General features: G+C 27.5%; 1 protein-coding gene across 1 annotated transcript; it reads right to left on the minus strand.

Annotated features, from left to right (window-relative positions):
* Positions 1-1,181: 1,181 nt before the first annotated feature.
* LOC108783456 (uncharacterized) lies at positions 1,182-20,716 on the minus strand. Its single transcript, XM_018552025.1, has 12 exons — positions 20,268-20,716; positions 19,579-19,640; positions 14,440-14,709; positions 13,896-14,364; positions 12,077-12,176; positions 11,858-11,983; positions 7,877-8,006; positions 7,224-7,450; positions 6,633-7,094; positions 3,335-3,647; positions 2,549-2,826; positions 1,182-1,358 (listed from the first exon to the last, which is right to left on the minus strand). The coding sequence occupies exons 1-12, from the start codon at positions 20,714-20,716 to the stop codon at positions 1,182-1,184; spliced, it is 3,063 nt and encodes a 1,020-aa protein (XP_018407527.1).
* Between the last annotated feature and the right edge of the window lie 1,201 nt (positions 20,717-21,917).

The raw sequence follows: 21,917 nt of genomic DNA on the forward strand, positions 1-21,917 counted from the left end.
TCAGAAGCTTTAAATAGCACTTGAGCATTGTAAAATAGACGAGGTTGAATCTCATTTACTAGAAGAGTTAACTATAAATGGTAATTATATGCTATATTGAAGAAGCTGTCCAAATGATTTTGATCTTGACATATGTTGTTAAGGTTGTGATCTCCAATATGTTTTAGTCGATTATATTTGTTAAAAAATTAACATATAAAACAAATGAATGTAATTTTTAAATTCAAGACATATATTTTATATATTTTTTGTGTAGGAACGTTCGATTTTCCATGCGAAGTGACGTCCTTTCCATAACTCTCTGCATAAGTGTCCGATTTTCTTTGTACAACTATAATTTAAATTACATATTTTTTTTTTTTAATATAACTAATTTAAATATTTATGTGTAAAATTCTGTATTACAGTTTAAAATATTATGGACAATAATAAACTTAATTAATTCTTAATAACTTTTTAATAAATAACGAACGACAGCTGAAATCTGTTGAGGGTCATAATTTTGGTAACATATATTAAGGTTGTCGAAGTTTGTTACCCAAAATAAAAATTTAATACTGAAATTTTACCTTTAATTATCCCAGAAACAATAAGAGATCGCCACCTAATTGTTCAGGCAACATAATTTGTGTTCTTGATCATGATCTTGACAACATTAAGACAGTATCCCCTTACTATGTAATTATCATATATTTTTTAAATGATTCAATTTACAAGAAGCGTGAATTTAAAAATTGATATAAATTTTAATCTAAATCCAAATATATATAATTTAAATATAGTATAAAATCCGTATTTATATCATATTCTAACTTCGCTAACTCGTGCAAAAAAATTCATAATTTATTTGCAATTAATATATAAATACTTGTACAGTTTTTAAATTGTCATGCTCTATTAAAAAATGTATAATGTTGAAAAATATTTAGATTTATCTTTTTTATTTAATAACCCTTTGTTGTATGTAAAACAGATATATAACCGGCTGACGTTTTTATTAACTGAAAAATATATATTTATGAGTAATATAATTAATAACACACATTATGATCAAAGTCTAACATTGCATACAAATGCAATAAAATAAAAATATATAAGATATATAAAATTTCCATAACATAGATCATTGCATGGAAAATATCAATAACAATTAAATATTTAATATAATGCCATAAATGTAATTAAATATTAAAATACATTACGCCGCAAAATGTAGCCATTGTCATAGGAAATATTTTTCCAGCGGTAAGATAGACTGGTTTAGCGCCTCTTACCAATAAAAGCAATAAATCTTTCGCAATTTTTGGATCCACAGAATACCATTCATTATTGTATGCCGCATAATATATTTCATTACACTTAAAGATATTATGAGAATGTTTTTATATACCAATTATTATGTGTAGTTAAGACCGCTGTGAGATTCACGTGCAGATTATATAGTCAATCATACATTATGCAAGTACGAAGATACTAAATGCAAAAATTATCTCTACTATGCAAAGATCTACTATATATCTTTTATATAGACGATTCTCGTAATTGCCCTCTACATTTTTCTTATTGTTAGTGTTTTGACATCAAGAGCTTTGTTTATCAATATTTACTTTTAAATGAGTTTAAACGGAAGCAAATTAAATTGTCACTAATTATTTTAACTTTGTGTAGGTAATTATTTTGAAATAAATCATATAATATTACATGTGTGACGTATAAGCATTGCTTTTATAATAAAAAGGATAAAACTTACCCGAGTCATTAAAATTTCTCCCAGGGCACAATAGAGACACATATGCGAAAATATAGTGAAAACATTGCATGTAAAATATATCAAGTGAGTGACTGATAGATTATTTCCTTCGTTGAATAGCTAAATAATTCATGATACGTGGTAAAGATATAATATTCTCATAACTTATTTTAGCATTAACAATACTTTAGATGTTCGTAATGTTTAATAACAGGTAATGCATGTTTTTAATTTATAAATAATCAATATCTAATTTACATAAGCAAATTTTTATCTATATATGCTTTTATATATACATATGCTTGTGACAATTGAATAAGTAGCATGTGCACCACAAGTATATGAGAGAGGTGTAACACAGGTCAGAGGCCTAACGTAAGAAGAAGAAGAAGAAAAAGAAATTTTTATCTGTAATTAAATACTTACGGTAATTATTCGGAAGCCATAGAAAGCAAAAAGTATTGCAAAGTATACAAATAACGCTAGAAGTGTTATGTTATACGTATCTTCAATAACGTCAATAGCTCTATATGAAATATATTCTCTGTATTGTATGCATTTGATTAATAACATATTTTATTACAGATTATTCATAAAAATATCAAACCTAAGTAAACGAATGTGTTTTGTCACGCAACTTTTCAGCATATTGCGAGAAATGATATATTTATCCAAACGTGTCAAACGATTTTTGAGAATATCCAATTGGCCGCATATGTGAAAAATTAGTAATCCAAGAAAATTATCGATTCCAGTATAAGACATAATGGCAAGAAGAATGTAAACAGCTTGACTAACAAACGTTATTTCGTATTGCGGCCTTTTGGTTATATCGTAAATATAATACGTTTGTAGAGGCATTGGTTTGCCTGGATCAGTGATATTGGGCGTTAATCTCATCGATATTCCAAAGCTTGGGAGAATGATAATGAAAAAACACGCTACTCCCATTATGCAATAGGCGCAAGTAATAATAATGCGTGCAGTGTATGCTCTTCTAATCATAACGTTTCTATCTTGTATATTTTTCGATTTTGTCCAATCTTCCGCGATCATATTCATGATCGGTATGATGGCTTCAAAATTGTCAATATTAAATATTTAAATGTTTAAATACTTAACGGTACATACATTTAAATACTTAACAGTAGATATATATTTGAATTAAAATTAGGTAAAACTATGCCAACATTAATCCTAAGCAATAGAAAGTTTAAAATAAGTAAATAGAAATAAATAAATAATATAACTATAATATTATTTTCATGCTAATTTTAATAACAAAAATAACCGAAGTAAATAATAAAAATAAATAGTAAATGGCATAATAAAAAGATTTAATAATCTAAGGTTTTTATTGCACAGTAATCATAATTTAAATAGATTTCATTCGTTATTTATGCATATTAATGAAATTACTAGATTGTCTGGAAAGTCTATCGATTATTTTCAAACAAGATTTAAATATTTATTTTACATATAAATTATTCTTATTTATATATACATACTTAATTTATAAAATATTCTTTATGACATTATATTATAATTTTATAGGTTAAGGATATTGTTTCTAATTTTGTCTACCTTCCTTCTTCCACCAAAAAATCATGATTCTTATCGAACAACTTATAGCCGGTAAGGTAAATTGTAAATTGTCTAGCATTAGCATTATGTCTCCATAAATTTTTATCAATGAATGTATAGAAGGTATTAGTACGCCGCACGTTACGGCCAGAAATACCATAAGCACCCGAAAATTGCACATTAACTTCTGTCGAGTGTTTTTTGCGGTTTTAGGCCAAAGTCCGATAATATCTAAAGCGATCCGATTTAATTTTACCGCCCATTCGAAATCTACCTGTAGAAACTTTAGTAAATTAGAACTCATGTAAAATATCTATAATCATAAACACGCACAAATAAATCCACAATTAGATGAACAATAGAACAAAACAGTTAAAATATTATTTAATGGATGTAAATAAATAAAATATTTAAAAATAATTTTGTATGTTATTAATTATAAATTATTAATTATAAATGTAGATATTTATCAATAATGGTTTGATTATTCAAAATCGAAGATTATTTTCCAAAAATAATCTATTAACTACATTAGATCTGTGATTACAAATTAATTTGTTAATTTAACAACATTATTAATAAAATAAATACCCGTTCTAAAATAAGAGTATCATTAATTTACAAAATTAATTCTTATTAAACTAATAAAGCTACTAGTACAACATTGTGTTTTTTCATAGAGAATAGTAAATATAAATCATAACAAAGCATTAGTTTACTAGTCAGACTAACTAATTTACTACTTTTCAACGAGTTTGTAATCAATATAATATTATATAAAAAAATACAAAAAACTATTATTAATAAAATAAAATTTATATTAAGTGCCACTACTATTTGCACATATGCACATATTATAAATAAATATATTTTTATAACATCTTTCTTTCAAATTGCAGATCTTTCTTTCAAATTGCACAACGATTACAACTATTACAACGACTTCAATGACGAACACCTCGATTTGAATCATCCATGTCGAATGTTATCTGCAGACTGACAGCTGTTTCTTTTTCATGCAACAACGTTACCTTCTATTTAACAAGAAAGTATTGCTTGCGCATGCTTTCAATAATTCTTGAAAGGACTGAACGATCAACTAGTAGCGAAGTGTTTTAAATATTCTACATCGCACGACCCTCATTTTCTCAGAAGTTTTCTGCACTGAACATAGTGCAAAACACTTAAGGATAAAAAAAATTCAAAATAACAGGTAAGTTTTTTTCTCGCGTTAGCAAAAAGGCGTGTTTATATACACCCGCTATGTCCCACGCTCCGGTTGCACCTTTGCTGTAATTTTCATACCTAGATAATTTTCGCTACAACTACAAGATCACTTTTTTGAGTGTATGAAATAATAAATCTAATATTTAAACATTATATCTGAAATATACATTTAATGTTTAATATTAAAAATATTATTTTTTCCCTATGTATATAAACACATATATAATTAATATATTAATTTAAAATATTATATAAAATAAGACACATTAAATTGAATAATGTAAATATTTTATTTCTATTATATAATAAAATATATATAATAATTTAAAAAAAACATGTCTCTTTTACGTCCTATTCATAATTACTTAACTAAAAATTTTTACATTTACGCTTCTCATAAATTTTCTGGTGTAAATGTACTAGTGAAAAATTTGATGTCTTCTTCATCTTTGGTTTGCTAATAGAAATGATATATAACCAGCCGATGTTTTTAACATCTATAACATATTTTTTATGCAGATAACATGAATAACAGAAAAAAATTATTAATTGATAAATATTAATTGGTAAATGGTTGTATAATTGAATATTTAAAAACATAGAAGTATTACATCTTGTTAAAATAATTAGAAATATTTATTTATATAATTGTTTTGTTATCGTTTATAATTTGATATTTATATTTGTTAATAATTAAATATTTATTTAATTTGTAAATAAATGAATACAGCATTAAATTGTTAATGCCAAGAAAATGCCTTGATTTTAAATTTATTTTTAAATTATGTAATACAAATATTTTTCAGATTAACTATAAAAATAATTTATAAATTTTATATAAGTTAATAAATAATAAATAATAAAAATAATAAATTTTATATTAATTAATAATCTTACACTGCAGAATGTAGTCATTGTAAGTGGAAATATTTTTCCTGCAGTGATGCGGACAGGCTGACTAGCTCGTATCATTATTAAAATAAGACTTCTTGCATTTTGTGGTTCTAATTTGTACCATTCAAGACTGCACAAAGCACGATATATTTCCTCGCACTTAACGTAAATATTGATATACATATATTGATATACTGTATTAACATATATATATATATATTGATATATATCGTATTAACATATTGTATGTATATACATTCTATATGTATATACATACTATATGTATATAGTTACAAGACATTTATATAAATTATATTAAGAAATTAAATTTGTAACTTACTTGCATTGTTATAATCTCCCCGGCACCGCAATAAAGAAAAGTATGCGAAAGCAAAATGGTAATACCAATTAATGGAAAACATAATCGTGCGAAAGAAAAATCATTTCTTTCGGTAATCACCTGAATAATATACCTTGATATAATTAGTAAAAATTAATAAATTCTAGATGGTACTTCAACAATCTGCACAAGTTGAAATAAAAAAATATTATAAAATAAAATTATATAACGTGTGTGCTAATATTCTTAATTAGCAAAATGTTTAAACTTACAGTAAGTAATAAGAATCCATGTAGACAAAATACAATGCCAAAATAAAATACTAAGCCTAACATCATAAAGGTAAAAGTATTTTCAATAATACCAACAAATCTACATAACAATTTTAAAAATGACATGATTTAACAACAGTAACAATAAATGTAAAATTAGAAGGAATATATATAAAAAAATTTTAATAAAATAATGCGAAAAATATTTGTTTTATAATTTAACGTAAAAAAGTATAAATAATTTTAATATGTTAAGTTATATTAATTATCGAAATACGATGTTTTCTGCAGTGTTCCATAGAACTAATTTTTATAATTTTAAAAAAATGATGGTAAAATTTAAAATGTTCTATCGTTTATTATTAAATTAATTTTACTAACAAATTATTAAATAATTTTTTATTACAGGGTCATTATTTGTGATTTAATTTCACTTATAAATGTATAATTATAATGGTGAATATAATTAGATATATATATGCAAATACCTGATAAGCCGTATATGATTCATTATGTTGTGACTCAAAGTATAAATAAAATTTTGACATGAAATCAGATTAGTTACACGGTTTTTGAAGTTTTCCAGTTGACCACTGAAATGAAGAATCGAGAATCCAAGAAAAGCGTCTACCGAAGTATAAGTTACAGCGGCTAAGAAGATTGTAATAGCTTGAACAATGTACGTTAGTTCAAATTGTGGGCTCTTATTTATGTCATAAAAATAATAAGTCTGCAGCGGCAATGGCTTGCCCGGATCCGTCAGATTTGTCAAACGTCTTAACGATAAACCAAAATAAGGAAGAATGATGACCAAAATGAACGCCAATACCATGAGAATGTATCCACTGATGACAATAATTCTAGCAATCTGTGCTCGCCTCATCATTACATCCCTTTCCTTTCTTGTCTTCAATTCCATCCAGTCTTCCGCCATCATTTTTATGATGGATAAAAGTGCTTTGAAATATAGAAAATCACTTGTTGAACCGTCACATATTGTTCCTTGTTTTAAAGTAATGGCAAGTACCTTTAAATATACATTAAGTTTCATATCTTTTGTACAATAAATTTTCTTGATATCTTCGTGTCATACAGATATAATTCCACCTATACCTGTTTGTTTCCACCGCATAATAACAAGTTTCAATGAGACTACCAGTAAAGGTAATGTAACTTGGAGATTGTCTACCATAAGTATCATGTCTCCCCAAACTCGTATAAGGGAGCAGGTGAGAGGTATACCAGAAATAAATGTCACTATAACGAAAATAATGACCACACGGAGATCAGAAGAGAAGTTATTTTTAGGTACTTCATCATTCTTGGGCCATAATCCAATTAGTTCTAAACCCAAGCGATTTAATTTAATCGCCCACGCAAAATCTAGTTACATATTAAGATTAAAGATTTTATTAAAAAATTTTATGATTTACTAAAATAAAAAATTTAGAATATCGATAGAGGATTTTTTAATTTTATGAATATGTGTAATAATTAGGATTACACAAAACAAATATTGCAAAAATGTAACAACTTAAATTACTGTATTTTTACATACGGGTTTATAATAGGTCGAGATTATTTGTAAATATTTTTGCGATTATGTCTGAATCGTAATGCCTTTAAATAATGCTATGAATTTGTAATGATAATATTAAAGAATATTACAATTTAAATATTATAAACGTTTAGAAAAATATTTACATGTAATTCCGAACTATATTTATTTTAAAATAAAATACAGTAAAAAAATTTTAAGAAACATTCACTCTTTTTTATAAAAATATATATATAATAAATATTCGATACCTTTATATTGTGAATGTTTGGCAATGTCCATGCCAAAGACTAATGCGAACACGCTCACACCACTTGTTGTACTAGGCAAACTATGATTATTACGCATGTCCACGATACGAGTGCAACAACCTGGTTGTTTCTCCGAAGAATGCATTAAATATTACAAATGCTACTTCCAATTGATAACAGCTGTTTCGTTTCGTTCCAAAACTTCACGAATAAAAAAGTAACGTTCATGTTTCTAAGAAGAAAGGTTCACCGTGTTGTATACGACATCTATTATCGCTAACACGATAAACTATATCGTGTTAGCGATATAGTTTATCAAAGCTAACGCTCAAACTATATCCTAAGAGCCTCTTTATACTTTGTAATACGACGATCGTGTTCACTTCGTACTAGAGATGTCCATTTGGGTGCGTTTTGCAGAGAGGCCGTAAATATTTAGAAAAACTTCGGACAAAAAGTGTAATGGAAAAAAAATGTTCCATAAGCTGTACGAATAATGTAAATAGTTATTGAAAAAATTTATTTCTTGATAATATATATAAATAAATGCATATTTTTTACGTATGTAAAGAATTATAATAGATATATTGATTTAATGATAATCTATATACAAAGATTTTCCTATCAGAAAAATCTTTGTACATAGATTATCTTTTTTTAAGAAAAATCACAATAATTACTAATAAATGTATATATTTACATTTTTTTCTAGTAAATTTGCATATTGTATAGTATTCTATTATAAACGATTTTATGATTATATTTATTATTATAATTCTTATACGTATAAAATATATTTATTTAATTATTGATTGATGAAAAACAACACGTCATAAGTTTAACGGCATGTTCTGAGTTTAAATATTTAATACTAAACGTTATAATAAATATTCATATTATATAATTTACAATAAATAACAAACTTATTCTTAAAAGGATACTAACATAATTATTTATTGATATTTATAATTATTTAATTTAATATTATATTAATTTATTATTAATTTAATATCTATACTAATATTTTCTCATCTTACTTTTGAATAAGTATCTAATATAGCACATTTCTCATAATTCAATTTCGCGCTTTGCTAGTAAAAATGATATGTAGCCAGCCGACGTTTTTAATAGCTAAAAAATATTTCTTTATTTAAAAATGCTATAAAGTATAAAAGGGCATTAATACAAAATTTTAACTTTATGGCAGTTCTGTTGACAGTTCTGGATAGCACCCCAAGAGTTCTAATAAAAGTTATTAGCATTTAAAGCGCTATGACTAATGATTTAGAAGATATCGCAATTTTTCGTTGTGCGTTTTGTGAAGTTAGCACCCCAAATTTTAAATTTTCGATTTTTAGTGTTAATTCGTCAGAACTATTTTTTATTTTAGGCAGGAACTTCAGAACTCTTCGAGGTGCATTCAGAACTTCGTCGAAAGTTTCATTTTTTTAAAAATGTGGTGTCAACTTCACAGAGGTGGGGCCTTACGCGCTCGCGCCTGCGCCTGAAGTGTCAGACCAACAGTACGTCACACGATAGTACATATGCCTAAGATAATGCATTCGAATTTTCTTTCTCTCTCTCTTCTTCATTCCTACGCATTTATTCACTTATTGAGTTATCTACATTAATTATTACTAACTTTAACTTCAAAATGATATCGAAGCATTTGTCACCTTGCTTTATATGATTCTAGTAAAAAGCTAAGTGTTACAGAATTTTTTGTTAGTACAAATGTAAAATCAGACAAAATAATAGCGCGAAGTTGACATAGGTATTTACAAATCGTGTTTTAAAAAACAAACGTAATACTTTTCGAAAGAATGCGTAAATTTTCGTAAGAAATGCAATTGTGCTTCTTAACTCTGAACCAGTTAATAATATGGAATCAAAATCAAAATCAATTACGAGTTAAAGGTTATGAACTATTAAACACATTGTACAGAGATTCGATAATTTCACTTTTCAACTTCTGGAGAAAAACAGATAAACAATTTTACGTCGGATTATAGGTGTATATATATATATTGTCCAAAATAGAGGTAATTTATTGCAATGAATTTCTATGACAAACATTTTAAGCAGATATCAGATTTTTTACATATCATATTCAGGTTAAAACTATTATACAGTTATTAAACATACATTTAAAGAGCATAGATGTGTGTGTGTGTGTGTGTGTGTATGTGTGCGCGCGCGCGTGCGCGTGTGAGATAGAGAGGATGGAAGAGAATTCAAATGCATTACTGTAGACGTGCGTACCATCGCAATACTGCGGGCGCAAGCGCATAAGGGGGCCCGCACACACTCGTCAGAATAGTAAACGTAAGACGTTGTAAGACGATTGTAAGAATTAGCCAATTAGAGCTGAAAGTTTTCGAAAATTCTTGATTATTATTGGTTAATTCTTACGGTACGTCTTACGTTTACTGTTACGGAGAATGTGCGTGCGATAGTTTTAAGGCCCCGCATGCATCGGTAATAGCGCGCCACCCCTGCTTACATTCCGTACTCAACTTGTGATATGTTGACTATTTCTCTTTATAATTTAAAAACTAAGCTTCGGACAAATTTTTGCAAAGGAAAAATCGTTTTAGAATACAGTCAGAAATATGTCTTTTTTAGGACAAAAGGTTATTTTAAATCATCTTTATATCGTAAATCATATGTAAGTCTCATTGAATTGATAAAACAGTAATTCCGTCGAAATTTAATCTTCAGTTAGAATTTCTTTAGTTAATAATGTCTCAATTTCGTACATGCAAAGAGTTATAGTAAAATTTAAATTATTGATAACCTTACGCTGCAAAATGTGGTCATTGTTAATGGAAATATCTTTCCCGCGGTAATGCGAAAAGGTTCATTAGCACGTATCATTAATAAAATAAGATATTTCTTTTTCCTTGGTTCCAATTTATACCATTCAAGATTACATATAGCACGATATACTGCTTCGCACTTGACACATATAAACACATATGAACATGTATAAACATATATATAAATACATCTGCATTACTTTTCATTGTATTCATTATATATTATATTATATTCGATGAAACTGAATATTCAGTAGATATTCCATAAACATGAATTAACATCTATTAGGGTTTTTAATTAATTTTCTATTTTTGTTTAAGAGCACAAAGATAAAAACAAATAAAGAAAAAAGTATGTTCCAATGTTAATTAATGTTTATAATAATCAAAAACAAAATTTATGAGATACAAGGAATTAGATGGATGGAAGTTATTTAATCCATGTTATAATTGACCATAAGCTATTCATAATGCTCGTCCAGTGGAAAAAGTTTAGGTATATGTATATCTGTCGCTGTAAATAGCTGTGGTCAATCATAACGTGGTCAAACAAGACGCTTTCGAATTAGATATACATGAAATTTTTATAATGCATACATACTCTCTAAATTTACATAAGTAAAAAAACATCATATTTGGTAGTTTTTTGTATCTATTAATACGTTTTATAAATTTCCAGTTCAAGCTAACACTGTGTGCCGATTATTTATTGTTCTTGAAACATAGTCCAAAAGTGAAGCTGGAGTAATAAATTAAATTAACAAGTAATTTAATACAATATTATGGCTGTAATTAAGCATCTTAATAAATTAGACAGCTGTTAATAATTCAATGCTATAAACATCTTAAAAAATTGTAAGTAATTTTTTGTAAAAAAAACCGAAATGCAAATTCGGATTTCTTGCCGAAATGCAAATTCGGATTTCTTGCCTTGCTTCAGACTCCTCTCAATTCGATCATCGATCATGTAATAATTTTGCTCTCTAAATTTTTTGGAGCGGAATTTTACTTTAAAGAGTAAGATTTACTCTACAAATTTTAAAGAGTATGTCTACATATACATGTATAAATACAAAGTTACAAAGTAAATTTAAAATAAATTAAAAAGTACTAATTAACATTTATTTGTTTTAGTTATTTAGTAAATAGAAATATTGCTTACTTGCTTTGCTATAATTTCCCCTGCACCACAGTAGAGAAACGTATGCGCCAATAATGTAAAAATTCCAATCACTAAAAAGCATATTCTTGTAAGAGACATGTGACCTATCTCGTTTCCGGTAATCACCTGGATAATATATCTTGCTAATTAATAAAAGTGTATTTTTCATTAATTATATAATTAATTTACATTTTATACGCTCTACTCATTTACACTTACAGTGACAAACAGAAATCCAAATAGACAAAATACAATACCAAAATAAAATACTAATCCCAACATCATTAAGGTGAATGCATCTTCAATGTTACTGGCAAACCTATAAATGTGAACATGTTTAGATAGATTATATGTTAAAATTAAAGATATAGAACATATGGACTGCGCTGTGTGTAAAATTGGTAAACAACAATGAGAAAAATAAAACGCGAAAATGGCCAATCTTTATCCCTCTTTCTATTGAATAATTAGCAATCACAATACCTTTGAGAAAGAGATTAGCCGCGCATCTTTACTCTCAAGTCTCTCTCTTATTTTTGTTGAACATATTTTTATACTATTTAGATATAAATAGGGTAATCCAGCTTTAAAAACGATATTTTGACGTTAAAATGGCGACAAATAATGTCGGTTTGTTTGCTGGGACGTTATTTAATAGATATTATTACAGTCTGTTCCACAAAAGCGTACGGACTATTTCTTTGTGGACCGTCAGCCGTATTCGGAATCGAACAATCGTCTAATAGGATTAAGGTTCACTTCTACACCCTTTTTCAATAAAAGATTCTTCGCCGTAACAAACACCCAGGATTCTTCTCAACATATCTTAATGATAGCTGTGTCGTTCATTTTTGTCGGTTGAACGCCGCGACGGGTGCCACATTTCGGCTGATCGTCAACACTTTTTGTTTCGTTATAACGTTTCACCCATTTTCTAATGAATCTTTCTGACTTTTTCATGTAGCAGCCGGCAGCTGCATACGACATTTTCGGTCCTTTCAGATGTGTGCAAAGAAACACTGTTTCAAAATAACTTGCGTACGCAGCACTCATTGTGTTTATTTTGCTCTATTAGAAATCAAGTAAGTTACTGGAACATCAAAGCATTCTTTCGAACTGTTCAGAGAATTGGAAAAATCAAATTTAACATTTGTGCGTCATCTATTAATGAAATATGGAACTGCATGCTCTTGTGGAACAGACGTATATCTATAAATAGATACAATATATTGATATTTATTTTTTTATATTATCTTACATTTTTATCTACAAATTATTTGTAGTAAATATATCTAGTAAAAAATATTGTAGCCAAAAGCATCAATATTTTTTATTCCATAATCTGCTTTTTTTTTTTAATAGTAATGGATGTGCAAATTAATTAATAATAATTAATGGTTGTTTTTTACAAATACGCACAAACGCTCCCATCGGGAAAAATCCCATGGACAGCACATCACTGGTTTGAACTTCGCGTGGAAAATTGTAAATCCATACAAAGCGCGGTTTTATATAGATTTACAACTTTCAATGCAAAGCTAGATTTTACATATATTTACAATTCAAATTTATATGTCTAGTTTTTTTGTAGTAAGTATGGGAAGTAGGATTCACATATACACTATACAATACAAAGTGAAGTTTTATATAAGCATAACTTTCCATGTATACTGTATTATTTTTTAAAATGTTAGAGAAAATAATTCATTTTATTAGTTAAAAACTGTTTAACGAATAATGTAGGACGGCTAAAACTTCTGAAGCCTTAGTAGTATAATTTATTGTCGTAATATTGGTCCAATATATCTTTATACGCACCAATGTTTAATCAATTTTTTGCTAATGAATTATGCTACTTGGAAGATCACTCAGATAACAAATATACCGGGTATTTCAGACCATTAGAGAAAAAAGTAATTAACAGTTAAAAATTAATTAAATTATGCAAAGATAAATTTCACAAAAGTTTTACTATAATACACGTACATCTAATTTTATAATTATTGCGATGTTATTATATTTTAAACTATTGAGAAACCTTATTATTCGTAGATGCGTCTGTACATTGTTACGCAGAGCGGTATCAAAATCTTTGCAGGATGTCAAATTGATCAATCGATGTTTAAAGTTCTCCAACTGACCACAAATGTGAAGGATCAAGAGTCCAAGAAAAGCATCTACCGAGGTATAAGTTGTTGCACCTAGAAACATTGTCGTAGCTTGAATCATAAGCGCGAGCTCAAATTGCGGACTCATATCTGTGTTGTAAAAGTAGTACGCCTGAAAGGGTAATAATCTTCCCTGATCCGTAAGATTTGTTATATATCTGAAGTGTAGCCCGAAAGCAGGAAGAATAATTAGCACGGTGAATACGAATATCATCAAAAAAAATCCACAGATCACAATCAATCGCCCAGTCCGTGCTCGACTAATCATTACGTTTCTTTCTGCGTCTATCTTTAATTTCATCCAATCTTCTGCCATCATCTTTACGAGCAATACAATAGCTTAAAAATATAATGAATTCATATAAAACATTTACGGTTATGAAACTAAAGTATATTAATTTCAGACAGCTATACCTGTACGTTTCCATCGTATGACAATAAGTTTCAGTGAAACGACTAGTAAAGGTAAAGTAACTTGGAGATTGTCTACTATAAGTATCATGTCACCCCAAACTCGCACAAGGGAGCATAAAAGAGGGATAATAGATAGGACAGTTACTATAAAGAAAATTACGCCCACACGAAGATCCGAAATGAAGGTATTCTTAACATCTCCATTGGTTTTGGGCCATAAACCGATTAATTCTAAACCGAGTCGATTTAGTTCAATTGCCCACATAAAATCTAACGATATTTCAATGTCAATAAATTAAAATATACTTGTCAAATTAATTGAAATTTGATAAACTTGTTTTATGTTGATATAAATATAACAAATATAATTTGAAAATTAAAAAAATTAATAATTAAAAAATTTATAAAAATGATATTTGATAATTTAAATATTTTGATATCTACATAAGTACCTAGAGTTAGCTATTTATAAAAGTCGAAAAGTTTCGTAATTTGATCACAAATGTCAAATTAATAATTAAAGAATTTTTAAATCTAAATATACATTTAAAATAAAAAAACTTCATGTGCGAGTTAAATAAAAAAAAAGCTCATATATATAAGATAAAAAATTTTTTGGAGTGTAATATATTTAAAAAATTAATATTAACGTTTAGCACAATTTTTGGTTTTACTATAAATGTTTCAATAATTCAAAAATTTACACAAAAATTGTTTTTATTACAATTCAAAATATATGATAAAAATATTTGATACCTTTATAACCTGAATGTTTAGTAACGTTCATATTGAAGATTAATACAGAGAATTCAGTTCTTGCAACTTTAGCGCTCAAAATGGTCATCACGCATGCTCATGATGTAACAGATGGTTACTTCATCGAGAGATACATTAAATATTACAAGTACTATTTCCAGTTGATAGCACTTTTTCAGTTCGTAAAAGAACTTTACGGTCATGAGAACTGATCATAAAGTGTATCGATAACTAAAGTAATAAAAAGAGAGATATTTTTTGTCACAACATGATCGTCGAGACACGTTACGTCTCTGTTATACAAGTTTCCCCTAACTTTATAATGTTTTACGCACGCGAAGCACTTCGTAGCCAGCGACAATAACGTGTCATTGAATTTTTAATAAACCTATGTAGGGGAAAGAGAGAACATAAAAAACTTCGACTAAAAAGAAAAAAACAAAAAACCGTTTACGCTAATAAGAAGGGAGATATATTGTGTTTTGTACAAGTACTACCACCAACACGTCAAATAATATGCTAAAAGTTTTTACATACTTTATACTCGATCGTGTTGTATGATAACATGTTCACTTCGTAACTAGAGGTAGTTACGGGTAATGAGCAGTTGCGTTTTATTGGCTCTCTTTTTTGCAGAAAGGTCGTAGAAGTTCAGAAAAACTTTAAATAAAAACTGCGATGCGGAGAAAAAAATTAGCGTGCCATAAACTACAGTAATACTGTAAATATCGATTGAAAAGACATTTTTTGATAATATAAGTGAATAAGTGAATGTGTAGATACTATTGTATCTAAGGATTATAACTCATTCACTCAATCTCTCTCTCTCTCTTTCTCCCCTCTTAATTTCTTCTCTCTCTCTCTCTCTCTCTCTCTCTCTCTCTCTCTCTAAAAAGGCATAACAATTACGTATAAATTATATAATAAATCATATAATAAATATATACATATTTTTTTTTCTTTCTCAAAATGAATTTGCATATTGCATTATGTCATAAATAATTATATAATTATATCTTTTTATTTTAATAATTATGTAATGTATAAAATTTGTTTGTTTGATTATTGATTTCACTATTAATTATTAAAAACACATCATAAATTTAAAGGCAAGTTTAAAATATTTAATATTAAACATCACAGTTAATATTCATAATATATACATATAGTATATCAGTGCACCCCTCGCCCTGATGAAGTAAACGGCATGATTCACGAAACAGACACGGCGATAACCCGCAAACCTTCTAGTATAATTGAAGACAATACCTGTGAAAGCCTCCAATGCGTAATATACATCTAATTTACAATAAATAATAAATTTATTCTTGTTTTATAACGATATTACAAAACTAATTATTAATTTATATTTATAATTAGTTAATTCAAAATGTATTACACTTTTTTTATCTTATTTCTTACGATACATAGCTATCGTATTGGCTGTGGTGTTAGCAGTACCAGCACGCAGCTAGCATGCTAATACGCAAGTACGCAAATTCAGTTAGTAACAGAGAAAAAAGCATCGTTTACTAATAATAAATTTTTATATGTAATAATCTAAAAAATTTTTTAATATAAGACGTTTTTTTAATAGAATATATTTAATTTATTATTTTTATTGTGTTTGGTTTTATTTTTATGAAATCATAGGAAACATACAATGAATTTCAACGAACGCAAGTTCTATATATGTGTGGATAAATACTAATTATTACATAAAAGTAATTAACAATATAATTAAGAATATATAAACATAATAAATATTGAAATAAAAACTGCAAACATTTTATTTCCAAATATAAGTTATAATTTATATAGTAATTATCTAATTGAAAATATTTTGCATTTACTCTTTTATCACAATCTAAAACAAATTATATGCTAATAATTTTCATGCTTTAGCTTCGATTTGCCAGCAAAAACGATATATAGCTAGCCGATGTTTTTAATAGCTGAAAAAGCAGGCTTTTATTTAGAAGACTCATCAACAACTGCAGGTAAATATGCCGAATAAGGGAGATAGCCCCGTTGACCTTGACCTTGCCATATGTTGTCAACAGGGCTGGATAAAATATCTTTCAAATTTCATTTAAAATACTAAACATAAAGTACTTTTAAAAAATGTATATAAAATGCAAAATATAAAATAGATTTTTCGAATCCATTTTAAATTTAAAATAGATAAATACGTATTTTAAATGGTTTTCAAATGTAAAAATGTTTCTTACTATACATATTTTTAAGTATTTTACGTTTGAAATTCATATAATGCTGGAACATTTATTTTATGAATACACAAGTAGATAACCGATACAATACAATAAGGACTTCTTCTTCTTCCCTTCTTTAATAATTAATGATATATTACATTTATTATACCAATCTCTTGGATCTATCAAGATTTGTTGCAAGTACAATAAGAATAAGGGGTAATTATGCAGTATAAAGGATTATCCTCTAATGACCTTGACCTTGATATATATTATCAAGGTCATGACCCCGAGTGATCTTAAACAAATTTTAGTCGTCGCTTGTTGTTTGTTAAAAAGTTATTAACAAAAAAAGTTCATTAATAAAACCTAATTTTTACGACTGCGCTCCGATAAAACAAATTCCCTGCTTTAACAGCGCAAAATGTTTCCTTGTATAATTTCTTATATAATTTTTGTGTCTTTGGAGTAGAGAATTCGTATTTTTTAAGCAGAGAATTTTTTCTTTTTTAAAGCATAGAATTTCTGTTTTGAAGGAAAAAATGTGGTTTTAAAGCAAAGAATTTGTTTGCAGCTTTTGAAAGAGTCGCTACCGCGCCGCTTGATAATTGTGAGTTATAAAAGATCCAGTCTCGATGTCCTTGATCTTGACATTTGTTATCAAGATTATATAATAACTCTGAGTAATTTTATGTAAGAGAAATTTTAAACACAAATGCATTTCGATGAAAAGAAAATCTAATTCTATTCTCTTTTGGTGTCGGATAGCTCTCGCTACTCGTAGAAAGTTGTAAATCCATGATGAACATTACTTTGTGAATTTTCAACTTTCCACGCGAAAGTGAAAAATAGGTTAGGTTAGTTTTTTCGGTAATGGAGCCCCTCCGTAGGAAGGGCGGAACATATACTGCATCTACGCATACACTTTACAACACAAAACTAGATTCTACATGGGTTTATAACTTTTGTTATAGCAGAAATGATACAATTATTTTTTTTTAAACTTTTTGTTAATAAGTTTAATACGTTTTAACGAATAACGAGCGACGGTTAAAACCTATTGGAGATTACTCAGGGTCGTAACTTTGACAACATTTCTCAAGATTAAGGTAGTTGTTTCCCCTTATTCAGCATATTTATCTAATAAAATTTTATATGCAAGAGATATATTAATTTTCTATATTTGTTTAAGACTATTAACTATATACTTATGCAATCAGAATATCTTACGCTACAAAATGTAGTCATTGTTAATGGAACAATCTTTCCTGCAGTGAAACGAAGAGGCTCATTGGCTCGTGTCATCAATAAAATAAGACATCTCGCTTTTTTTGATTCTAGTTTGTACCATTCGAGATCATGCAAGGTATGATATATTGCTTCACACTTAATATGTACACAAAAAAGTATATAATAAGATATAAATATCTGCATTACTTTATACTAGATTAAATTGTTCTCATAAATATTAATTAATTTTAATTTTTATTTAGAAACGATATAAAAAATATTGTTTACCTTTCTATTGTAAGGAAATAAGAGTAGGTAAATCTTTTATAAGAAGATAAAAAAATTAAATTTTTTAATCAATATTTATGAAAATGGCCTTACTTGATATTATAGATTAGTATACATTATAAAATAAAACTAATTAAAAAAATTATAACATGCTTATGAATTATATAAAAACAGTTATTACTTAATTTTAAGAGATTCTTTTTAAATTATAATTACGATATAGATTAATGATTGGTCACAACGCATTAAAATAATTAATATAATTTATTTCTTTACAAATATAAATATATTTCTTACTTGCTCTGTTATTAGCTCTCCGGCCCCACAGTAGAGAAAAGTATGTACTAAGAGAGTAGTAATACCAACTATTGCATACAATATTTGTGAAAAAGAATTACCACTTATTTTATTGTCGGTAACCTGTACAATATATATTTTATTTAATAAAAACTAATTAACATAAGTTAAATAAACAATAATATTATAATCACAATCACAAAAAAGAGTATATAGCGCAATTATATAATATATATTGTAAACGATGATATGTAAGATGCATATAGGTATCTAAATAGCTTAATGTCTAAAAGTAATACAAATTTTTGTAAACTTACAGTAAGCAATAGAAATCCGTATAAACAAAATACAATACCAAAATAAAATACTAATCCCAACATCATTAACGTGAATGTATCTTCGATCTTATCAGCAAATCTGCAATGTAAATATATGCAAATAATCACATTTAATATACATACATAAATTATTAAAAAATAAATATTTAAAAATTATAAAAATAAAAATATTTATATATATAAAAGATAATTGATAGAAAATCTTATGTAATTATTATATGTATACTATTACTACATTTCCTCGATTTTGTCCCTGTTTCCTGCCGATTAGCTGATTGTTAGTGAGTTCGATCGATATTACGCTCAATTGTGCTTAATCGATACAAAATTACTTGCGTGTGTTATCGGTTCTACCGAGTTTATGTGTTCAAACTGTTGTCTAATTATGTAGTGGTTTTGTGTATTGGATGTTTATGCTCTATTAAATTTTTTAATTACTACAAGCTTCATGTTTATACTTTCGCAAGTGCAGGAGTGCTATGTTTTCAGTGTTTGCATTGTTGGTATAAGAATATAAATGTGCTAAAAATGCTCTATATATTGTCCTATATATAGATTAATACATTTATATCATTATTATTATGTGCGAAAATGTATTATGTTTTAAGATTAAATAAATGTACAAAACTTAATTTTTCCTCAAGTTTTGCAACATTTTATTTTGTGTGACATAATTTTATAGTTATAATTAAAACTTGCAAAAAACCTGATGAGTCGTAGATGAGCGTTCACATTACTTCGTAAAGCATTATTAAAATCATTGCCTGATACCAAGTTGGCTAATCGACCTCTGTAGTTTTCTAACTGTCCGCAGATGTGAAGAATCGTAAGTCCAAGGAAAGCATCTACCGATGTGTATGTTATAGCTGCCAAGAAAATTGTTATGCCTTGAATAATAATTGTGAATTCAAATTGTGGACTCTTATCTGTATCATAGAAATAATACGTCTGCAGCGGTAACGGTTTGTCTCGATCTGTGAGATTTGTTAAGCGTCTGAATGGTATACCAAAGCAAGGAAAAACGATGATCACAGTAAATGCTAGTATCATCAATACATATCCGCAAATTACAATCAGCCGAGCAGTTCGCGCTCGCTTCATCATTATGTTCCTCTCTGTATCTAGCTTCAATGTCATCCAATCTTCCGCCATCATCTTTATGATGGGTAAGAGAGCTTAGAAATACAAGATAACATATTATGCAATATAATTAATATTAAATTGTTTACTCTCTAATTCATAAAGTAAGAATATTATTAAGCATTTATTGTACTCATTATTAGAAAAAAAATTAAATAAATTTGAACTTTTCTCTGATAGAGAGAGAGAGAGAGAGAGAGAGAGAGAGAGAGAGAGAGAGAGCTTGCTATAAATATGAAAAATGCAAAACAATTCGATAAAAAGAAATTTATAATTAAATGATTTAAATAATTCTTGACAAACCTGTCTGTTTCCACCGCATAGTAATAAGTTTTAATAAAACTACTATTAGGGGTAATGTAATTTGTAAGTTGTCTATTACAAGTATCATATCACGTCGAACTCGTACAAGAGAACATACGAGTGGAATACCAGAAATAAATGTTATTATAATAAAAATAATGACGACGCGAAGATCGGATGTGTAATATTTATCCTTAATTACTTCATTTGTTTCAGGCCATAAACCGACTAATTCCAATCCGAAACGATTTAATTCAATTGCCCACACAAAGTCTAACAGAAATTTAATATTAAAGAGTTAAAGAATTTCTTAATAAAATGTGAATTGATATATACAAAAATTGAGCTATTTAGTATCTAAAAATTAAAGAATCTATATGCCTTTAAATTTGAGAAAGTTAAAAAATGTCAAAGGTAAGACAAAATCTTAAATAAATAACATTGGATATCCACATATATATCCACACACATATACACACACATTATATATGAAAAGATACAATAAATAATAGAGAATTGAAGACGGTATAATGCAAACAACACAAATTAATTTTATTATATAATAATTTATGTCTTAATTCAGCAAAATAATAATTTAAAAATTCTTACACAAAAATAAATTTCAGGATAAGTAAAAAACGTGATAAAAATCTAACCTCTGTAACCTCTTCGTTCAGAGATATCCATAAAGATTAATACAGAAGAATCTGCTTTGTTTTCCTTGAAAACTATTAACTCCTCTTCGTTTTCCGTTCTCTAACGAGAGATGATTATCACGCATGCTCGTGACGCAAGTACAACAACCTACCTTGCCTCATCGAAGCAACATTAAATATTAAGAATGCTATCCCCTAATTGATCATAGTTACTCGTCTCGTAAAAAAACTTGATAAACGTTCGAATGAAAAAACGT

This window comes from Cyphomyrmex costatus, unplaced genomic scaffold, assembly GCF_001594065.2.
Source record: "Cyphomyrmex costatus isolate MS0001 unplaced genomic scaffold, Ccosl1.0 scaffold152, whole genome shotgun sequence".
Taxonomy (NCBI): domain Eukaryota; kingdom Metazoa; phylum Arthropoda; class Insecta; order Hymenoptera; family Formicidae; genus Cyphomyrmex; species Cyphomyrmex costatus.